This window comes from Leiobunum rupestre, chromosome 3, assembly GCF_980474605.1.
Source record: "Leiobunum rupestre chromosome 3, qqLeiRupe1.1.hap1, whole genome shotgun sequence".
NCBI lineage: Eukaryota > Metazoa > Arthropoda > Arachnida > Opiliones > Sclerosomatidae > Leiobunum > Leiobunum rupestre.
The window spans coordinates 56,569,335-56,591,170 of NC_143386.1; the positions used below are offsets into that span (position 1 = coordinate 56,569,335).

Consider the following 21,836-nt stretch of genomic DNA (forward strand, 5'->3'; position numbering starts at 1 on the left):
TGAATACCTGTGTTGGTTAATTCTAGGGTGGTTCCATATTTTTTTCGATTCAATAATTGTAATTCTGGAAAAAAAATGCATGTAATAAAGTTATCGCATTGAAAGAAGCTTCAGTGTTTTCATAGTGAAATGTAAGGAAAGTTGACTTTAAATATATTGGACAATTATCTTTGTTATTCTATGTTCACCCGTTGAGAATGGTAGCAGGTGAAAAAAATAATTAGCCAACCTAATACTGTAATATATGGAAAATTTTCACTAAGCATCACAAGTATTAAACCCAAAAAATATTTAGCTATTTTATTATTACCCTACAGAGCTAGTCAGACTTAGGGAAGCTTGTTTTAAGATATTTTTGAAATTAACTTGATAAAAACAATGCTTGAGCTTTTAAATGATACAGGGTGGATACCGAAATTGAAGAAAAGCTTGCTAAATGAAATTTTTTCACTTCCTAATATAATCAATGGGTGGACACAGACTTAAAAAGATAATTTTCAACTATATTGTACGGCAACTTCCCTTAATTATCACTCTGAAAACACTGAAGTTTCCTTCAATCCAATAACTTTAACATATTCAAATTTTTCACTCGAATCATCACATTAACTGAACCCAGAAATATTTATCTCTGTTAATAGTACTCTACACAGCTATTCAGACGTGCAACGTTTTTAAAGTTATGGTTAAATTAGAATAAAAAAATAATATGTAAATGATATAGGGTAGATACAGAAAAAAAATCTTATTTAAAAGCTGAAGTAATTTTCTTTTAAATTGAACACTACAAATATAGTTTTCGCATTTTAACTTTAAATATAGACTATTTTACCATTCTCGAGTATCTTGCATATTGAAATTGTTACGTATACGGGGTTACCATTTAATTTTGGAATAGATCACCGAAATGTTTTAATTAAAATATCTTTTATTTTCTACAATAATTACCTTTTATTACCATAAATAATGCAAAATACTCTGTACGCTCAATACGTTTAAATAGCTTTCCAAAATGTAAATATAGGTAGTAAAATACTATAAAAACCTCTGACTCTACGTTCAATACGTTAAAATAGCTTTCAATACGCCAAATATAGGTGGAAAAATAATAGAAAAACACACACATACTATTATTATTTTTTAATTTTTGGAAATACACAACATCCACCAGTTACTTCGCAATATGACAAATTGGCTGCTTTCTTAGTGCCCAACATATCACAATTTAAACACAAATATATGCGTGGTAACGCGTTTAATACACCTGGAGGAATTCTTATACTTAGAATTCTTTTTGATTGGAAATAAACAGCTTTACGGTACTTCAAACAGATTGAGTATCCGTCACAGTACCATGCTAGCCGTCCGACAGTTGGAACATGAAAAACTGAACCGTCACAATATATACAGAAGTAGTCACCAGTTCTTAATAATGACGTGATTCCGTCTTTCTTCAATTCTTCGACTGATATTGCATTCACTAGTGGTAAATACACGCTTGGTTATAAATTCATATATAATTCTTATAATAGTTTCTAGTGAAGGCTACCAGTAATTAAGAATTAACATTACAACTAAATAATTATATATAAAAATAATGTGATTTCTAAGCTAGCTTTAAAAAAAAATAACCGAAAACAATCTTACTTTTGAAAAATGACTCTTTAATATCAAAAATCGTCTGTCATACTCGGAAACAATTAATTGATCACTGATGTCGTTTCTAATATTTCTTCAGCTTTTAAAGAAGAGTTACTCGAGAATGGTAAAATAGTCTATACTTAAATTTAAAGTGCGTTTTAAATTGAAGTGATTCTTATTTTGTATTCCACTTTCACAATGGGGAAAAGTGTCTTTCTCAAATGTTGTAGTTGTACTATTGTTAGAACTATTTAAATCCATAAGATAGAATCGTTCAGTACTTTGCTGATATAAAAAGAGGGACTCGTTCAAATGGAAATATTTTTAAACTTAATTTGAATATCATTAGCGTGTAAGTGGTCCATGTACCCAAAATTGAACCGCAAGTTCAGATATGCTAATACATAGAAAATACTATAAAAGCATCTTAACTCTACTTTTAATACATCAAAAAAAATTCCGATATTAAAATATTTCAAAATACTCAATTAATGTACTAAGTTACGTTAAAAAAGAGCCTATCGTAAACACGAATTCCTCCAATTGTTAAACATAGATTCCAGATTAGATGGTGTATGTATGATGGGTAAGACTCTTGTCAGAAAGATGAATTTTTATTTTAATACGTTAAAATAAATTTCGACTATACAAATATAGTTTTCGCATTTTAACTTTAAATATAGACTATTTTACCATTCTCGAGTATCTTGCATCTTGAAATTGTAACGCATACGTGGTTACCATTTAATTTTGGAATACATCGCCAAGCTAAAAATATAAAAATTGATAAAAACTTAAATGGCTACGTCCTCATCCGAGAACAGCGGAGATGGATTTTACATTTTTGGTGGGAACAATCGTTTGTTATAACCATTTTAGCGCGAAGAATCCACACCTGATGTAAAAACGACACTTTTAGATAGCGAGAGGGGACACCCGCTGTGTCTATTTTACGCGCTGGGGGCAAGGGCCATCCTCTATCTACCCTTTACCCCTTAGGGCCGATATTCCGTAAGACGGATAGCTTTGCGCATCGTAAAAGTGTTTGAAAATAATGTTACACGGGGAAAGTGTTTGTCGGTGAAAATAGTTATGAATAGATACACAAAAGGCTCGACCCATTGAACTATTTGGATTTATTTCATAACACCACTCGCACGTGGAAAAAAGTGTTTGACAGATGCCGTAGGGGGCCCATTACTCGGGTTTATAGCTACTGGCTTTTTGCATAACATCATGTCAGATGATTCCACCAGCCCTACCGAATAGGGACGATCCCGCCTTTCCCGTTACTCGCCTTATCGCGAACAATCCTAAAAACGCATTACTAATCGCGTTGATTTTACTTTTAATGGGACTTGTAGAATTTCTATCTCTTTGGTTTACCAATATGGCCGTCGCTATACACATAACACCGCAAAATTTGACTAATCGCGTGAGTCATTGAGTCAACCCATTACATCATCCTGATTACGTCATCAAATTATTATCGCTATATAAGGGATTCATCCCCGTCATCCATCGGCAGTACACTACAAACCGTTTCTCGAGCATCATGTCTAAACGAAGCTGTGTAGATAACGTTCCAGCGCCTACTAAAATGTCTAAATTTGATCCGACTCAGCGGAAAGTTAACCCTCGGTATTCACTTTCATCCGAGCTTTTCGTTACTACGGGTTTTACGTCTGAGCTCGATATATCTGTAGCTCTATGCAATAAAATCACACACCAGGTCTTTGAAATGTCTTCGCGCGCCTGGGATGATTTATACGGCCACTGGGACCAAATAAATGATCCCCAACTGTTGCCCTTTCGATCACCGTTCCCGCTATCTGATGCGCTAGTGACCGCCGCCATGTCTGACCAAAAATAATTAACCTTGCAAAGTACGATATCCGAAGCGTCGGTCGTAATCAAAGCGCCGGAAACTCGAGAATTGGACAGACTCAAATATTTCATTAATTCGCACATTCAACTCCTTAAAGTGAACCAAAAACTCTTTGAATTAATGGGTTACGTTATAACCGATAATTATCGTAAAATTTACGAAATATTGTATAAAGAACCATGTGCACCCAACAATTTATTTCTATCGGATGAACATGAAAGGTATGATACCGTTGTCCGCTACGCGTCCAATTACGTAACAGCATTTAAAATTATTGACGATTTTAAAGAAACAGTGGCCAACCAAAATATGTTTTGTGTATTTAACTTTTACAATTTGTTTAATATGGTATCTACCAGCCATAAATATATTAAAAATAAATTGTTTTATCTTTAAACGTTTTCATCCGCTTAATGTACTGTAACTTTGAATGTATAAATAAAACCTTATAATTTGTATACACTCTGCTCTTTTTTTCCAAAACACTTTTACCGATGACCGCCCGCTATTTTACGCTACCCTTAGGGGCCCGAAAGTGTTTGTCGGCGAAAACCAACTCGAATTGTGCCCGACATTAACTATGACGGGTAGGCTGTTTGCATAACATCGTGTCACCGCCATAGGGGCAGATAACCTATTGACCTAAAATGGGTTAACACCTTGGGTTTTATGGGTTATAACATCGTAAATCAGCTAACCTTTTGACCTAAAATGGGGTGCCTCCATCTATTAACTATGACTGGCCGGCTGTTTGCATAACATCGTGTCAGTCCACACCACCTGCGGAATAGGGGCAGATAACCTATCGTAAATCATCTAACCTATTGACCTAACCTATTGACCTGCCGAAAATGTACGCAAAATGGGGCCCCTATAGGGGGTCCGTTTCACACCTATTTATTGTTTGCATCGTGTCCATAGGGGCAGATAACCTATTGACCTAACATCGTAAATCAGCTAACCTTTTGACCTAAAATGGGGTGCCTCCAGCTATTAACTATGACTGGCCGGCTGTTTGCATAACATCGTGTCAGTCCACACCACCTGCGGAATAGGGGCAGATAACCTATCGTAAATCATCTAACCTATTGACCTAACCTTTTGACCCCGCCGAAAATGTACGCAAAATGGGGGCCCTATAGGGGCCTGTTTCACCCTTATTTAACGGCTGTTTGCATCGTGTCCATAGGGGCAGATAACCTATTGACCTAACATCGTAAATCAACCTCGTAAAACAGCTAACCTTTTGACCCCGCCGAATATTGCCGCAAAAGGGGGCCCCTATAGGGGCCCGTTTCCCCCGCCCGCAGGTGCCCCTTATCGGTATACAGACTCACTTATCTCTTCTGTTCTTATAAAGTAATTATAACCATTTCATTTATTTAAGTGCAACATCGACGTTTTGATAAAATTTAGTTTTTAAATTGAGCGGCTCTCCATTTGTGACTGCGAAACCCCACCAATTCTATTGTGGAATTTTTCCGTCCGAGATCAGTAGCGGCGCCAGCAATAGGCCGGGGTAGGCCTGGGCCTACTTGAAATTTTGGTAGGGGCCTCCAAAAGTCGCCTTAAGGGGCCTCCAAAATTTAATATATGTGCCTCCAAATTATTTAATATAAAAACTTCTGTTATTAGTTTGCGAAATAATTTATTTATTTATTAATTTTCCAATATTCAACGCGAGTGATTCGCTTAACGACACTTCTGTTTTTATTCCTTACAAAGGTACGAGTCACTTTTCTTTGACAGTAGTTTATTTTTTAGTTTTAATTTTTTATTCAGTAGTAGAAATAAGTAAATAACCACTCATTTGTTAAGTGTTATCGGTACACAAAAGAGGATCAACACACACTCAGTTTTTAGTAATGTTTAAACATTACTAAAAACTAATTAATTAATTAATTCTAATTTTTTCGTCGCGTACCCATTTTACCCAAAACTTTCACCGCTTGCTTCAAAAAAATGAAATAATCCACGTGAACGGATTTGAAAAAAATTGTAGTGGGGGGGCCTCCATAATTTTGGTGGGGCCTCCAAATGGCTGGCCTACCTCCCCAGAAATCCTGGCGCCGCTACTGTCCGAGATCAGCTTCTCGCGAAACTGGTAAAATTAAACGCCGGCGTGACCATTTACTACGTTATCCATAATCTCTAAAATTGGAAAAACAAATCAAATAGTTTTTATTGGAATAAAGAGTCTATGAGGAAAATTGTAGTATTTTTATGGCGCCACTGGTAAATATGAAGAAGGTTGCAGCAGGTAGACTCGTAAAAATCTCTTCCTTTCCTTTGTCGAAAAAGAAAAGCTACTGACGAGGAAAAATTAGGCAATTTTACGAGAAACCCTGGCCACTGTCTACCTCCGCGAAGGAGCCAACGAGGGCAAAAAGAGGGCTATTTGGAAGCGGCAGAGCGTTCACGAGACATTCTCGGAGGCTAAACGCCAAAATGTATCATAAATTTGGAAAAGAGTCTCTCTCCGCTTCTTTTGTTATGGCGAACCCCATTCTCCTTATTGCCGGAACTGCAAGCTGCAATAACCAAGATTCTCATAATGGGCCTGGAGAAAATGGGGAAATATACGTTGGCAGTAGCTCATCTCTCCCACGCCCTTATTGCTTCGAACTTTGGTATAAATTTGAATGCCTCCAGAATTGAAATTAATTATCGGTATCTTTGGAATCTTTGGCGGAGTTTTTATAGCTTTTTTCTTATTTATTGTTCTATAGCTTTCCGCCGTTCGGCCTTTTCATTTTATTGAGGTTGAAATGGGCGCAATATTTTAAGGTTTGACCTTTATCGGGCTCTGTTGTTCCTTACATTATTTTCATCTTAGGACGTTGGAACAATATTTTCGATACCTTACAAAAACCAGGTAAATCGGCTTACGAGTTTTTGGCGCGTGAAAGATAATTTCAACTTCTTTTATAACAAAATTATTTAAAATTGTGTCATTACAGTTTCAATCAATTTTATATAAAAGTATTTCGTAATAAAATTGAAAACGTTTTGGCAATTTTTATAATCTTAAGCCTATTTTGGCCGCAAAGAATTTTCTAAATTTATTCAAAATCATAGAATAATATATTACTTGACTGTGATGTTATTAGGATTACCAAAAGAGAGTCATTTATATTTTATAATAATAATAATCAGCTAGGCTAATACCCAAGGCACCACCTTAGGCCTAAGTCATCAAGCGACTTTTAAAGCCATTAATTCAGGTGGCCGTTTTAGGTTGCGTAGGAGGGTGGTGGCAAGCCCTGCATGCCACGCGAGCCAACAGCTCCCTACACTAGCTATTACCGTTAACCTCAACAAGTTTTTATGGAAGGGGAAACCGAAGATCTTGGAGGAAAACCCCTTAAACCAGTGGGGAGAGAATTTGCAAACTTAACGCGGAAGGATTTGTTCCTAGTTTTCACCCAGTGCCACAAGCTGGGATCGAACCCGGCTCCTCTTGCTGCTAGGCGAAAGCGCTAACCACTCCGCCACCCCACAAATCGTTTGCGTATATTGCAAACTTAGACTGGTTTAGGAAAACAGTGAAAATGTGGTAGGGTTAGGCGTGCACCCTTCTACAATCTGTGCCCCTTACTCTGAAATATATTTGATGTTACCAACGCGTGTTACGGTTCATTATATATCGCGCTATAAAATTTTGAAGCACCTCAATTACTCGATCGAAATGGATTGAAAACTAAATAGAAAACGCTTACTATTTTCCAAAAAGTAAAAAAGATGATCGGAAATAAGTCCCACCAGTTTTTTCACGATTTCTAAAAGCCAGTATTGAACCAAAATAAAAATAGTCGCGCTGTCAGAAATATTTTCCATTGTGTAAAGGCTATTTTGATGAGGTCGTAAATATCACCGCGTGGTGTCCTTCGCCATATGGGTGGTAAAGAATAAATGAAAATTGTTCCAAATATATATCTATATATAAAGGGAGCTTGGGGGAAAGGGTAACTGTTACTAAGTGGGTCACCGCTTTAGAACCATTATAAGGAGAATGAGGCTGGGTTTTCCTCAAAAGTAAACAATGCCGTAAGGGAGCATCTTCGCGTCATATCTGATGACGGATGGAGATCGATATCTCCTTTCTCCCTCGTTCGATCGCCTCCGCACTCGCTGTTCGTAGTTTTATGGCGAATACGCGTACAGTACAATGCCCCTATTCGTTATAAAGGAACAAAGTTTAATATATTTTCGGAAAAGTACTGATTATGGAGGAAATATTTTTACATTCTCTTTACTAGTTAAAAAAAATATTTAATAAAAGAGAAGCGATACTTCATTACTAAATTTTTTTTATTAAATTTTTTTGAAACTGGTTAGTTTTCGAACTAAAGCAATAACTTGACGAAGAACTTTAGTCATTAAGTATCGTTTCTCTTTTAGTAAATAAAATTTATTAACTATAAAAAAGTCATGACTTAAAGAAAGTTAAACATATTCAGTGGTGTTTATTGCATTAAACACCAGATTAACAAATTTCTGACTTTCATAAAGTTACACTACTCTCCCAATGGAATTCAAAAAAAGTTATTTTAGCTTGCCCAACTTGTCACTTTTTCAAGTCGAATTTTTTCAGTGAAATAGACGTCTATTTGTAAGTTTTCGGTGACGCTCTACAATTTTATCATTGAAAATTTTCTTATAGCACCTAGCGGTTAAAATTTAACTTTTCAAAAAACGTTAAAATATTTTTCGATTTAGATGCAATTTTGGTAGAAAGTGTCTCCCGGCACGCATAATGTACAGTACAAATTTCACTTTTTCGAGCAAAAAAAAAACACCCTGTATAATTAAATGTTATCTTTGTTAGTTTTTAAGGACGCAAATTTTGAGAAGGGATATGGTAGCCTTTATCCCAATGAAAAATTTCATGACCATTTTAGGAACGCAGTAGAATATATTTAAAGAATTCTTGGATAATGATGTACGGGATTTTGACAATTAGCCGTTTCAGTAGCGAACAGCCTCAGAAGTTCATTAGCTGCTTGCTGCATTTTCGTCTACTAATCAGTCATATTAAACCCAAAGTGTCAGCTTAACAGCTAATGAACTTCTCACGGTTGGCTGCTTAGTTTCACTCCGTTTTGTTTTAAACTTTACGCTTGAAAGATCATCCGTTACGAAAATGCTTGATCAAATTTGAAACCCAAATTATATCCAATATTGTCCAGATATTAATAAAAGTTGGGGTCCAAAATGTATCAAAAAGTCCAATTCTAATCAAAACTATAATAATAATAATCAGTTAGGCTAATACCCTAGGCACCACCACCTCAGGCCCAAGTCATCAAGCGACTTTTAAAGCTATTAATTTAGGTGGCCGGGTTACAATGCGTAGGAGGGTGGTGGTAAGCCCTTCATACCACGCGAGTCAACAGCTCCCTACACTCACTATTACCGTAACAAGATTTTGTGGAAAGGGGAAACTGAAGAAATCGGGGAAAAACCCCTTTAACCAGGAGTTATTAACCAGGAGTGGTTCCGAGTTTTCACCCACTGCATTAAGTTGGAATTGAACCCTGCTCCTCTTGCTGCGAGGGGAAAGTGCTAACCACTGATTCCAGTTGGATACAAATTTGTACCGTATAGATATTTTTCGTTTGGAAGCGTGTTATTATTATTGTTATTTCAATTACTTTTAATTAGCATTAATAATAGAACGCGGAATTAAGGTGTACGAGCAGTCGATTCTTTTAACACACACGCTACTTTTTAGGAGTAAAAACCCGAACAAGTAAAGAGACCAAGAAGGGGGGGGGAGAAAACTAAGCTTTATTGGGGAAAAATATGCGGTACTTCGGCCGATAGGCCTTCAAGGCGAAAAACTTAATTGACCGATTTCAAAATTACGTTTTTGCGCGTGACAGTACCTTTACATTGTGAGGTATAGTAGGCTTGTTTACCCGCTTTTATACCCTAACATGGTGGCGTATTTTCACGCGCAAAATGAATTTCAAGATCCACCAATTAAGACTAACCGACAATTTGAAATTGTTTAAAAAAAATATTAAAGACGCGAGGCGCGAGACGTTAACACGTGTTTGTTTTCTCCTTTTGTTGTCGCGTGTTAACGTCTCGCGCCTCGCGTCTTTAATATTTTTTAAATAATTTCAAATTGTCGGTTAGTCTTAATTAAGTTTTTCGCCTTGAAGGCCTATCGGCCGAAGTACCGCATATTTTTCCCTAATAAAACTTAGTTTTCTCCCCCACTTCTTGGTCTCTTTACTCGTTCGCGTTTTTACTCCTCACTCTCTATAGACCATTGGTGGTTCTCGTGTTTTTGCTCACTCTACTTTTTATATCACTCTGCTGAAATCGACGGTCCTTTCTTAACGTGTACCAGATCCATTCGATTAATAGGCTACCCTGTCTCCAACAACAGTTTGGTAGTTGGTCAGGTGGAGAGTCCTAAATTAGTTCAATCGGCAATGACCGCGCTGGAATGGTACTAAAAGCGCCCATAAAATTGGTTTGCCATAATAGCGCAAAATGTCGGCACCCTGCGGAACGAAAACAAACATTTTTACGGCGAAACATTCCTAATTGGCAGTTAACGGGAGTGTTTCGTCAACGACTGCATCGCATTTTTTCTCTTTATCTACTTTTTCCTCATCCCCATCTTCGGAGATGGGATGCTGGCTGCGAGATGCGGATTTCGGAGAAGGTGCTGCTGAAAAGGAGAGCTTCCAGACGCGAGAATCTAAGAAATGTTCCTTCATTCAACCCGTAGGAATCACGGAACCTAGCCTATAATTACCGAGAGGCTGGGGAAAAAAACGATTTAGCAAACGAAACACGTTTTTATCAGAGTCGTGCTCTAACAATTATTAGAGGTTGGCCGTATTTGTCGAAATGGTTGGAAGGGGAAAGAACACCAGCCCCCCGTCATTCCTTAGGCTCCATCGAGTTAGTCTTCACGGCGAGGCGAGTTAAGAAAATATTCTAGCTCTCACTCAGTCGCTGAAAAATCTCGTAAAGCGTTAATATCGTTAGCCGAAGTCTGATACGCCGACGGTACCCGAATATTTTATCGCGTTTTTCGTTCTTCGTACAGGAAAAAACTCCTTCGTATAAATTCTAAATCTGGTTTCTTCTTCGTATGACGTGATCGTCCGTTTCAATCGACAGTTCGGTCTAAGACGCGCCACTTCTGTCTCCTCTGTGGACGATCATCATACGAATTACGACGTTTGCTGGCGAAGAGAAAAAACTTGACAATCTTGTATTGGATTTCGTTCCGAATGGTTAGGACCCACACGTGCTTCGAATCGTAACATTCTTTGAATGAAATATATATATTGCTTTGGTCCCTCCATCAATGCTCCCCCTTATCCACATTAGCGCCAAAATTACTACACTTCTTATCTAATAACAGGTGGGGTGCTAGAGTAGTTAGCACTATCGCCTCGCGAATAAGGGGGTATACAATTTCCAACTTGTGGAACCATTCCACTGCGGCTATAGGAATTTTTCCGCTATTTGTTCGGTTTCCCTTTTCCATTAAAACTTGCTGAAGTTAACGGTAATAGTAAGCCACTGGTTATAATGACAACAGAAGGTATTTGCTCAGCTGGTTATTATCATTGGGTGTCCGGTACCGCTGTCCAAGTTTCTCAAGCCACGAAGAAGTTTAGCAAATTACGCGCACTTTCTTTTATTTTCGTATGTTACGTTACTGTGGAGTTATGGCCCTTAGAACGTGCCAAGGTACTAGACATTATTTTTCTAATATTCTGAATTCTTACGGTACATTGGTGCTAGTGGTCATTCTACACTCTTAAAAAATGGCTTAGTATATTAAGCGTATAGAATATATATAAAAAAAAACACTCTTTAGGGTTAATATATACACCCTAAAGGGTTTTTTCTTGTCGCAAATTTAAAACTTTAAAATGTGTGTTTAAAATCGTGGTTATATTACACCGTAAATAGAGTGATTTTACACCCGGTAGGGTGTAGCTACCTTAAGGCATTAGATTAGTACCCTAAAGAGAGTAGCTTAACACTTTAAAGGGAGTAGTTTAACACTTTAAAGGGAGCATCGTAGAGCCATTAAATGAGTTGTGTAATACCCTAAAGGGAGTAGTTGAGCAGTTTAAAGGGAGTAGTTTAACACTTTAAAGGGAGTATCGTAGAACCCTTAAGGGAGTAGTTAAATACCCTAAAGGGAGTAGTTTAGCAGTTTAAATTGAGTAGTTTAACACTTTAAAGGGAGTATCGTAGAACCCTTAAGGGAGTAGTGTAATACCCTAAAGGGAGTTGTTGAGCAGTTTAAAGGGAATAGTTTAACACTTTAAAGGGAGTATCGTAGAACCCTTAAGGGAGTATCGTAGAACCCTTAAGAGAGTAGTGTAACACCCTGAAGGGAGTAGTTTAGTGCCCTAAAGGGAGTAGTTTAACACTTTAAAGGGAGTAGTTTAGCGGTTTAAAGGGAGTAGTTTAACATTTTAAAGGGAGTATCGTAGAACCCTTAAGGGAGTCCCTTATGAAAACTTTCTATGTTTTTCTATAGAACATTATAAAGTGCTTTAAGGGGTTGTAAAGTTTTCTAAGTCTAGTGAAAAATTCTAGAGAATTTCTATAGAATTTTTAAAGACACTTCTTACTACACGTTTAGTAAAATATTTCTATAGATAACTTGAGAAAAATCTTTAGAAAATATTTTTAGGGCGTTAATTTTTTCTTTTGGTAGAAAAAAATAATTTATTTCATAATTCAACTGAATTACGATTTTGTGTTATTTTTAATCTATTTCTAAATTTAGTTAGTCTATTATCTTTGAAATTTTTAATACATGTGTATGCCTTATGACCTTAAGTCTAGTTATACTGTTCGCCAATCGATACGTTTTTCGGTCATATTTGCTGCACACAATTGCGAATATTTGATAGAAATTGTCTAAAAATGCGAATTGATTGCATTGTTTTACAAGTTAGGTAAACAAAAAACGGTGAAAGATTTCTGAACGTTGCGCAGCTTTTCTAGTTAATTTCCTTCTAGAACACAATTTATGTCGCAAAGAAAGAGTTTATTTTCGAGTTTGACTTCCAAACACTTATTTACACGTTAATTTAAATTAAATATGACGTCCTTGGTCGTTTCTTCATATTCCAGAATATATGTACACTAATATTTCTAAAGATATTCTTTCGAAAAATGTAAGGGTATTTCTAGAGAAAATCTTTATAAAATTCTATAGGAAAACCCAATATTTTTCTTAAGAAAAAGGGGCCAATATTCCGAAATATTCTTTAGGATAATCTAAAGAAATTCTTTAAAAATTTACATTTAAATTTCCTTTAGAAAACCCCAGAAAATTTTCATAAGGGGTAGTTTAGCAGTTTAAAGGGAATAGTTTAACACTTTAAAGGGAGTATCGTAGAACCCTTAAGGGAGTAGTGTAACACTCTGAAGGGAGTAGTTTAACACTTTAAAGGGAGTAGTTTAACACTTTAAAGGGAGTATCGTAGAACCATTAAGGGAGTAGTGTAATACCCTAAAGGGAGTAGTTTAGTACGCTAAAGGGAGTAGTTTAACACTTTAAAGGAAGTATCGTAGAACCCTTAAGGGAGTAGTGTAACACCCTGAAGGGAGTCGTTTACCAAACAGTGTAAATAAACACCCTAAAAGGGAAAACGCTATTTAAGGTGTAGAATAACATCCTATATAAACCTGTTAAAGTGTTACACGTCAGACAAAAAAAAACCCCTCAAAGGTTTGAAAATAAACTTTTTTTGAAGAGTATAGCATTTTGTGCCAGGATCAGGATTCATTTGAGGGGTGAAAGCTTAAGGATTAGAGGCCTTTTATATTGTTCACCAAATTGGTCCAACTAATGGGCACTGAATTAAGCTGTGTAAACCGAAAATGTTTTGTAACGTTTTCCGGTTAGTTCGACCAATTTTTGGTTGTGCAATTTATTTGAGCTATACAACTATTTCAAATTCAACCAATGATTTTATATTATTCCTTAGCGTCACTGACGCGGGAACTTTGAAAACTTTGCTTATTATCGAAATAGCAAAAAAAAATTATTAAACCTAATACAAGAATCACTATTGCAGACGATAATGAAAAATATGAATAAGCCCAATGGAGCAACTCAAGTCGGTAGTCCTCGTGTGAACAAATTTAGTTCTATTGTGACCAACAACAATAAAACATAAACCCAATTTTGGTGGGGAATAATTTTTTTCAACTTTTAGTTGTCAAAATAAAAAAAACATTGATAAGCTTTTTTTCAGTGAAGGTATTTAATATTAATATTTTAATTTAGTTTCGCGTAAGCAAAAGGATATATATATAAATATTTGGAGCTACTTGGTTTTGCGCTTGTTGCAGCCTACTTCCAGGGGCTAGTAGGCCACACTTTGAAGCTCTCTGGCGCTCTTTTAACTCATCGTAGGAAAATGGGGAAAAACAGGCATACTTCTCAACTCACCCCCTACAACTCCTTCAAATATTTGCATAACCTTTTGAAACAACCTGTATATGGTTTTCTTTATACTACCAGAGATGCAAGTTTTTCTGGCAGTCTGTTATAGTGTAATTATAAAATTTCTTCAGCAATGACAGAAATTTACAGTAGGTGAGAAATTCTATAATATTTTTTCCTAACAAAATTAATAGTATTAAAAAAACTTTTCATGACAGTTCTCAATCACCGCTTCGGGACTAAAATAACTGGCAAAATAGATAATTTAGAAGCACATTGTGATTTGTGAACGAGAAAACTGTTTAAAGTCACAATGGAATAATAACATTAAAAATCGAAGGCGAATTTTGGTTTTCGAACTTTTATTTAACCCTCAAATGGATTATCCTAACATTGCGTCATTGCTAGCGAAATATTATATCAACCATTGTCCCAGAATATGTTTTATTTTTAAGAATAATTTATACGGTAGGAATTTCACCGAATGAGAAATCGCTTCTTTTATAATACTCCTGATAGTCCACTCACCCGCTGTACACCTGAAGGCTACGCTTCTACGAAGGCCGTTTGACCTACTGCCCGTAAAAATATGCTTTTATACATCCATATTTATAAAAATGAATTTAATATTCCTCCCAAGAGTAATAGAGCAAAAGTTTAGAAACTAATTTTTGAAGAACGGGGTTTTTTGGCCCGGTCTCTATCTTAAGAAAGCGAGGGCGCCGCGGACTTAGTTGGACCATAAATTCGGTAGATATTATTTTTCTTCTCGCGCTCCTAAGATAGGATTTACGGCTCTAATAACCGCGGCGCGTTCTTCCTTTGAAAGAACCGGCCCACTGCATAGCTGGGCTAAAATATTCAAAGCGCTATGTTTTGGTAAACCCGACCACGAGCTTAATCATAAATCACATTTTCCGCTACTGGCGTTATCCCGAGAAAAAGATGGTATAGATGGCGCTCTAAAAGGACAGTAACCGCAGTCGCGTTGACTCGGACTCAAATATATTTCATTTCCTTTTTAGAGGTTTTTTTTAGATGTATATTTTAGCGGTACTCGCACTAACTAGTCGGTAAACATCTTTTGGCGTTTAATAGTAGTCCTAATTCAAAAGGACGAAAAACCGACTAAATGTATAACAAAAATGTTAACCTCTTCCAACTAGTTTTTACAAAGACTTATAATAAAGTCTTTTTTTACGTAAGCCTCTTTTCTTTTCCAAAAACTATTGGGGATTATTCTTGTAAATGGGACCCTTTGATTTACTCCGACTTTTTAGATTGGCTAAAAGCTTTTTTGTTAAATTTTATATTTTAGAGTTCCCATTTTATTTTATAACCCAAAATATCGCTTAAAATATCAACAACAATTCAACAACGTTACCACAGTTAAGTATCGAAATTTGCATAAATTGAAACGACTTACCCGGTTTTAGCGAATGAAGTCCATAAGTTCATAAACTGTTCGGACAAGTTTGATTCCTGTTTGGTGTAGTTAAGTCCAAACTGAGCGTGTCCGTGGCAACTGCTTAAAGGGCAACTACTCTCAATGTGGTCAGATTTCCCGCCGGGCTGCATTCCCATTTTGGAGTTTCGGTTGGAGGTACCCAGATTGCCACCTCCGCTGTTTCCGGACAGCACCAGAGGTACTCCGAACAAATAGGCCAGTTCTTCACCGTGCAAGCTGCCCATTCTCGTCGCGTAGTAACCCTGCTCGGTCTGGTGTTGGAAGACGTAAAAGTAAGTCTTCTTTGGCGTGAGGGCGTGGTAATTTCCCACTCGGATGATAGGCGCCACGATGGTAGAGTCGCCCACCGCCTCGCTGGCACTGTCCATGATGTTGAGCGTGTGTTGCAAGGGCTTCGTCCAGTCCGTATATTCGTTCACTATAGTCAGGAAGATCTCTTGCATGTGGTAACGGTGAGTGTTGCGCACTAGGGTCCTTAATATCCGGTCCCGCCGGTCGTTGTCAACACCGTTCTTGTCCTCGTCCGCCGAGAAATGGTAGTAATATTCCATTCTGCAATCGAGTTAATTAGTGTCTTACCCGGATGATTTTCTAATTATTCTTACTTATTGACTCCGAATAAGAGATCATAGTTGACGAATAACGTTTCTTCGTCCTCCATGGAGACGATGGGCTCCTTCGGTACCACTATTCCATCTATGGTTGGTCCAAAAGCGGTCAGATGGTCGGGAACCGTCAGTTGAACAGACAGTAGTTGCGACACCATTAGCTCCCTCATGCAGTTCATGTAGGCGTTGTTGTCAGTCGATGGACAGTTGAGGGCTTCGGCCAGTTCTCTCGCGTACTTCTTGGCGTTTCTGGCGATCGCCCACGGACTCAACGCTGAGCCGCTGTGCATGATTCCCCGCTGGAAAAGATCTGCAAAATACCAAGTTGATTTCCTTGATTTTAGTCTAGGAGCAACAAACACAGCACCACACACAAGGAGAACGCAACCCGTCAAAAGTCGTGGATTTTCTCGCGTCCATTTTTCATTGGTTAGACGCTTTAGCGCCTGCTGCCGTCGGAAGGGGAAAATTCGGAAATTGTCTTCCCCATTTCCGTTGAACGTTCAGCGTAAAGGTTCGTCCAATAAAATTTGTACGCTACACTACGTTAGCGTGTTAAAAGGCTAGCTGCGTTCTCCTTGTGTTTGTTGCTCCTAGATTTTAGTATACTATAGGATTTAGTACAAACCAGCGTAATGTACACTTTCTAAACCTTAACGAGAGCTGAAACACGATTCTCAAATGATAGAAGATTGTATTATATTTTATTTTGGTACACTCTTAAAAAAAGGGTGTTTTAATGGTATATTAAGGGTGTAATATCTGTAAAAAAACACTCTTTAATGTTAATTTAAACGATCTAAAGGGATTTTTATTGTCCCAAATTAAAAACTTGAAAAGGTGTATAAAGGGTGTTATATTACCCCGTAAATTGAGTGATTTAACACCTCGTAAGGGTGTAGCTCCCTTAAGGCAGTAGTTTAGTACCCTAAAAGGAGTATTTTAACACTTTAAAGGGAGTATTGTAGTACCCTGAAGGGAGTCGTTTGGTACCCTAAAAGGAGTAGTCTTGCACCCTGAAGGGAATAGGTTTATACCACAAACTGTATAACAAAGTAACCAAAACGGAGGAAATAAGCATCCCAAACAGTGTAAATAAACACCCTAGCAGGAAAACTGCTTTTTAATGTGTAGAATAACATCCTTTATAAACCTGTTAAGGTGTTAAATATGGGACAAGAAAATACACCTTTTGTTTTAAGAGTGTACAGTTATGAACTGTAAGATCCTAAATTAGGCCTATGAAAATCTACGAATTGCGGACGTTGTACTTTTTTCCAAACGGACTAACACTCACAAAGACTGAGACTCAGACCGACTAACACACACACACCAACTAACAATCACACTCAAAATTTATTTCGATTTAAATAGAAGACCTAGAATCGCTCGTCTAACAAAGGTATAAATAATAATAATAATCAGATACATAATAATCAACTAGGCTAATACCAAGGAAACACTTTAGGCCTAAGTCATCAAGCGACTTTTAAAGCCATTAAATCAGGTGGCAAGGTTACAATGCGTAGGAGGGTGGTGGCAAACCCTTCATACCACGCGAGCCAACCGCTCCCTACACTAACTATTACCGTTAACCTTACCACGTTTTTATCGAAGCCGGTGAGGAGAGAACTTGGAAACTCAACGCAGAAGGAGTGGTTCCGAGTTTTCACCCAGTACCACAAGCAAAATGAGGATTTAGGTGGGGTGGCGGAGTGGTTAGCACTTTGGCCTCGCAGCAAGAGTCGGGTTCGATCCCAGCTTGTGGCACTGGTTGAAAACTCGGAACAACTCCCTCCGCGTAGAGTTTGCAAGTTCTCTCCCCACTGGTTTAAGGGGTTTTCCCCGAGCTCTTCGGTTTTCCCTTCCATAAAATCTTGTCGAGGTTAACGATAATAGTTAGTGTAGGGAGCTGTTGGCTAGCGTGGCTTGCCACCACCCTCCTACGTATTGTAACCAGACCACCTGAAATAATGGCTTTAGAAGTCGCTCGATGACTTAGGCCTAAAGTGGTGCCTTGGGTATTAGCCTAGCTGATTATTAGTATAGGTATGAAAATGAACTAACTTTTGGCCATAGGAGAAAGCATGAGCAAGTGAACGCAGGCCGCTCCGGGTCCGTGGCCGACGATGGTAACATTCCGGGGATCTCCCCCGAATTCGGCGATGTTTTCCTGGACCCAATGAAGCGCGGCAACTTGATCCATTAGTCCGTAATTACCTCGAGACGCCAAATCGAGAGCCGGCAAAAAGCCTGTGCGCGCAAAGAATAAAAGTCATACGCGATTAGATTTGCCGCGTGTGATGCGGGTCGATTCTACGAGGAAGGGGATCGAGGAGAGGAAGGCGTTGATTTGGAGCGCTAAAGTTTTATTGATGACGATCGGGTATCTATTGAGATATGTATACCGAAAATGCCCAGCCGGTAATTGACGGTAACGACGACCACGTTTCCGTAGGAAGCCAGGATGCTTCCGTCGTAGGGATTGCCGGAATTCCACTCGTACGATTCGCCGTGAATGAAGACCATCACTGCCAAACGACTGCTCGACGACTCCGACGAACGCACTGAGGAATAAACGGAAAATTACGGATATGGCGTGAGGTAGCGAGTTTCAAATATTTCCCTTTGGGTTATATTGAAGTAACTGAACTGCTTAATTACGCTAACATTCATTTCTCATAAATTCTTTAGCAATGCAAAGTAATTTTTCAAACCAAAAAACTTGCTATTCATAAAGTAAGATAATTTAACCTAACTTTAAATTAAACCTAACCTAACCTTAATTTAAACCTAACCTAACTTTAACTTAAACCTAACCTAACCTTAAATTAAACCTAACCTAACCTTAAATTAAACCTAACATAACCTTAACTTAAACCTAACAGAATCTTAAGTTAAACATAACCGAGCTTTCACTTAAACCTAATCTAATTTTAACTTAAATATAAACTAACCTAACCTAACTTTAACTTAAACCTAACCTAACCTTAAATTAAACCTAACCTTACCCTTACTTAAACCTAACCTAACCTTAACTTAAACCTAACCTAACCTTAACTTAAACCTAACAGAATCTTAAGTTAAACATAACCGAGCTTTAACTTAAGCCTAATCTAAACTAAATTTAAATATAACCTAACCTAACCTTACCTTAAACCTAACCTAACCTTAACCTAAATTTCAACCGAAAACTTAACCAAACCGAAACCAATCCCACGTAAACTAAGCCTAAGACCTAGCTTAATCTCAACTTAAACCTAACCTAATCTTAACCCAACCTTAACTTTAGCCATCACTTCTCGTTTTCATAGACCCCGAAAAGAAAGAAAGTAATTCGCAGCCAATGAAATCGGGAACCGTTGCTACGTTTAGTCACTTACGTCGTTGAAGAGGCGTAGCACCAGATAATTTGATTTTAAGAGTCGCTTATCGTTTAGGGTATAACATCCATTTAAATTCACTCCAAACGTAGCTATCAGTTTATTTATTTTTAGTAAATGAGACACTTATGAAATATAATTATAGAATTATAGTTTGTGTAAAACCAAATCAAACTGTTATCGAAATTTTGGACTAATAAACCTCTAAAAAATTTAAAACCAATTCCGTCATCACTTTGCTAAATTTCAAATCATCCGTTAATACCAGATTATACCTTTTAGAGATTGTCTAGATTTACTATCGAAAATAGTTACAAAACCGGTAAAAGTTGGTTTAATGACATTTAAATTTAACTAGTTTCTCGAATTTTGAAACGTGACTATGTCCCTTTAATAACGTTTTGTTCACACACGGGCAGGAATTTATCATATTTAGCTCTGTCTTCTGCCGCGCAGTCAGTAAGGAAAAAAATCGTAAAACAATTTATTTTCACGTGAACCAGACTTTCCTACGGGTCACATTCGCCGGCGTATTTTCATTATTATAAATGTTTGCCAAATAAAAAAGAATGCAATCGTCGCCAAGTAAATAACCATTGTTTTAGCCCAGAAGTATATTTAAACCCCAGATTCGCGAATGTCTGTTTGCCGTTCTACATACACCGGAAGATGAGGCAGACGCGTAAATTATAAAAGAACCATTTTGAACCATTAACGGGCTCGATCTTTGAGCAAATAAGCTTTGTCGACGATTTTTATTTCAAATGTAAATTCAGCCTCACCCCAGCTAACAGCTCCTCTTTTCGGTGGTATTTTATTTTTGGGATGCGTTTCTCTAAGTCCTTTCTTACTCTCCTCCCGCGCTAAGGATGAATGGATAAATGGGATGAATTTCGATGGATGAGGAGGAAAAGATGGGCTACTTCTTACGATACGTCGAGAAACGCGTAAAAACCTTTAATGCTTTTCAACAAAATTCCTTATCATTCCGAAGAAGAAACGCCTGCAGAAAACGATTTTCACTTTTTATACTCTCCGATCTCCATTCGTTGCTCTTGAGCTTCCTCTCCATCCCTTCTCCATCCCGCGCTTCCTCTTAACTCCGTCCCTCGCTCTTGAGCTTCCTCCATCACCGCGTGCCCCCTTCTACATTTGAAATGCGCAATTTTCACGGACTCGAGCTTTCTTTTTCCGCGATTTAATATTGGCATTGTTATTTTATTTTTCCTCGACCCCCCGTCTCTCTCGATTCCCGCACCAGTTTTTTTTCGCCACCCGTTTCTAAGTCCGATATTCAAATTAGCCTTTTTCGTATTATTCTTTCCTGTTACTCTTCGAATATTATATATTTTTTCACTCTCTTCCTCCAATTTTTCTCCATCCTCCCCTATTTCGTTTTGGTTAAGCTATAGCTGAAAAAAAGGGAGTCAAAATTTCTTATGTCTAGTGGGGATGGGAAACTATTGGATTATTCTTGTCTTTTTCCTGCTTTCGTTTGCACACTCTGTGTTTCTTTTTTTTTTCGTTTTCGAATTGGGGAAGAAGAAGGACCCCCCCCTCCCTCTCCCAAAGAAAAACCTTCCTGAAACGGTTAAAGATTTTTTTCCTTTTTGATATATCGCGAAATCGTTGTATTTTCGGGTTTCTTTATCTTAAATAATTTGAAATTTAAAATTTCCAAACTAGAGAGTGATACAGGCTGAGAATAAACGCATTTTTTCTTTCAACCGAATGTTACCCTGAGAAACTTTGGCTTTTGGGTTTGTCGCGATGCAACCCAATATTAAACCATCCAACGAAGTATTTAGATTGCACTCTTTAAATACAAAGATACGTCTTACAAACAGACGAATATTTTCCAAAATATTTAAAAATTTCTTCTTATTTTTATTTCGTATCAAAAGAACTGAAAGCACTCGGGTATTTCGTAATCCGATTTACTGGAAAATTCACTTGGTTTAAAAGCTTTTTGTTGTTGCTTATACACAGCGCGGTTGAATTTACTAGCTCAATTTCAATAACTAGGTTATAGATCTGGAGCGGTCTCCTTTGATATCGCTGTTTATTTGTCTCCGAGTTGCGCGGAGCTTGCAAGATTTTGGCCGCTCTAATATCCTTTCTCTTACTTTTATTTGATCCAAAGGAAAAGATTTAAAATGAACGAAACGTACTAACGTTGTTGTGAAGAAAGATATAGAAAAATTGAGAATAGAGATAGCGATTTAAAAATCTAAAGAAAATATTTTTTCTCTTACAAAATTCCACAAGGACATAATTTTTTCGCCTAGCCGAGAAATAAGAAAAAGTTTTTTTTAATTTTTTCAAGGAATAATTTTTAATCCTTTTCGCTGTACGTTGAAACAAAAAAAAAATATCTTTTAATCGTTTTTTCCCC

At 37.4% G+C, this 21,836-nt stretch overlaps 1 protein-coding gene across 4 annotated transcripts in view; it reads right to left on the reverse strand.

Moving 5' to 3' along the window:
- The window catches only part of LOC149952720 (neuroligin-4, X-linked-like), a 145,800-nt gene that overhangs the window by 15,551 nt on the left and 108,413 nt on the right, over positions 1–21,836 (reverse strand). For all 4 annotated transcript variants that reach the window (XM_090168762.1, XM_090168761.1, XM_090168759.1 and 1 more), the window contains exons 2-5: positions 18,467–18,625; positions 18,126–18,311; positions 16,056–16,368; positions 15,409–16,002 (exon numbers count right to left, since the gene is read on the reverse strand). In XM_090168762.1, the coding sequence (XP_090024888.1) occupies positions 15,409–16,002; positions 16,056–16,368; positions 18,126–18,311; positions 18,467–18,625 (1,252 nt within the window). The remainder of the gene's footprint in view (positions 1–15,408; positions 16,003–16,055; positions 16,369–18,125; positions 18,312–18,466; positions 18,626–21,836) is intronic.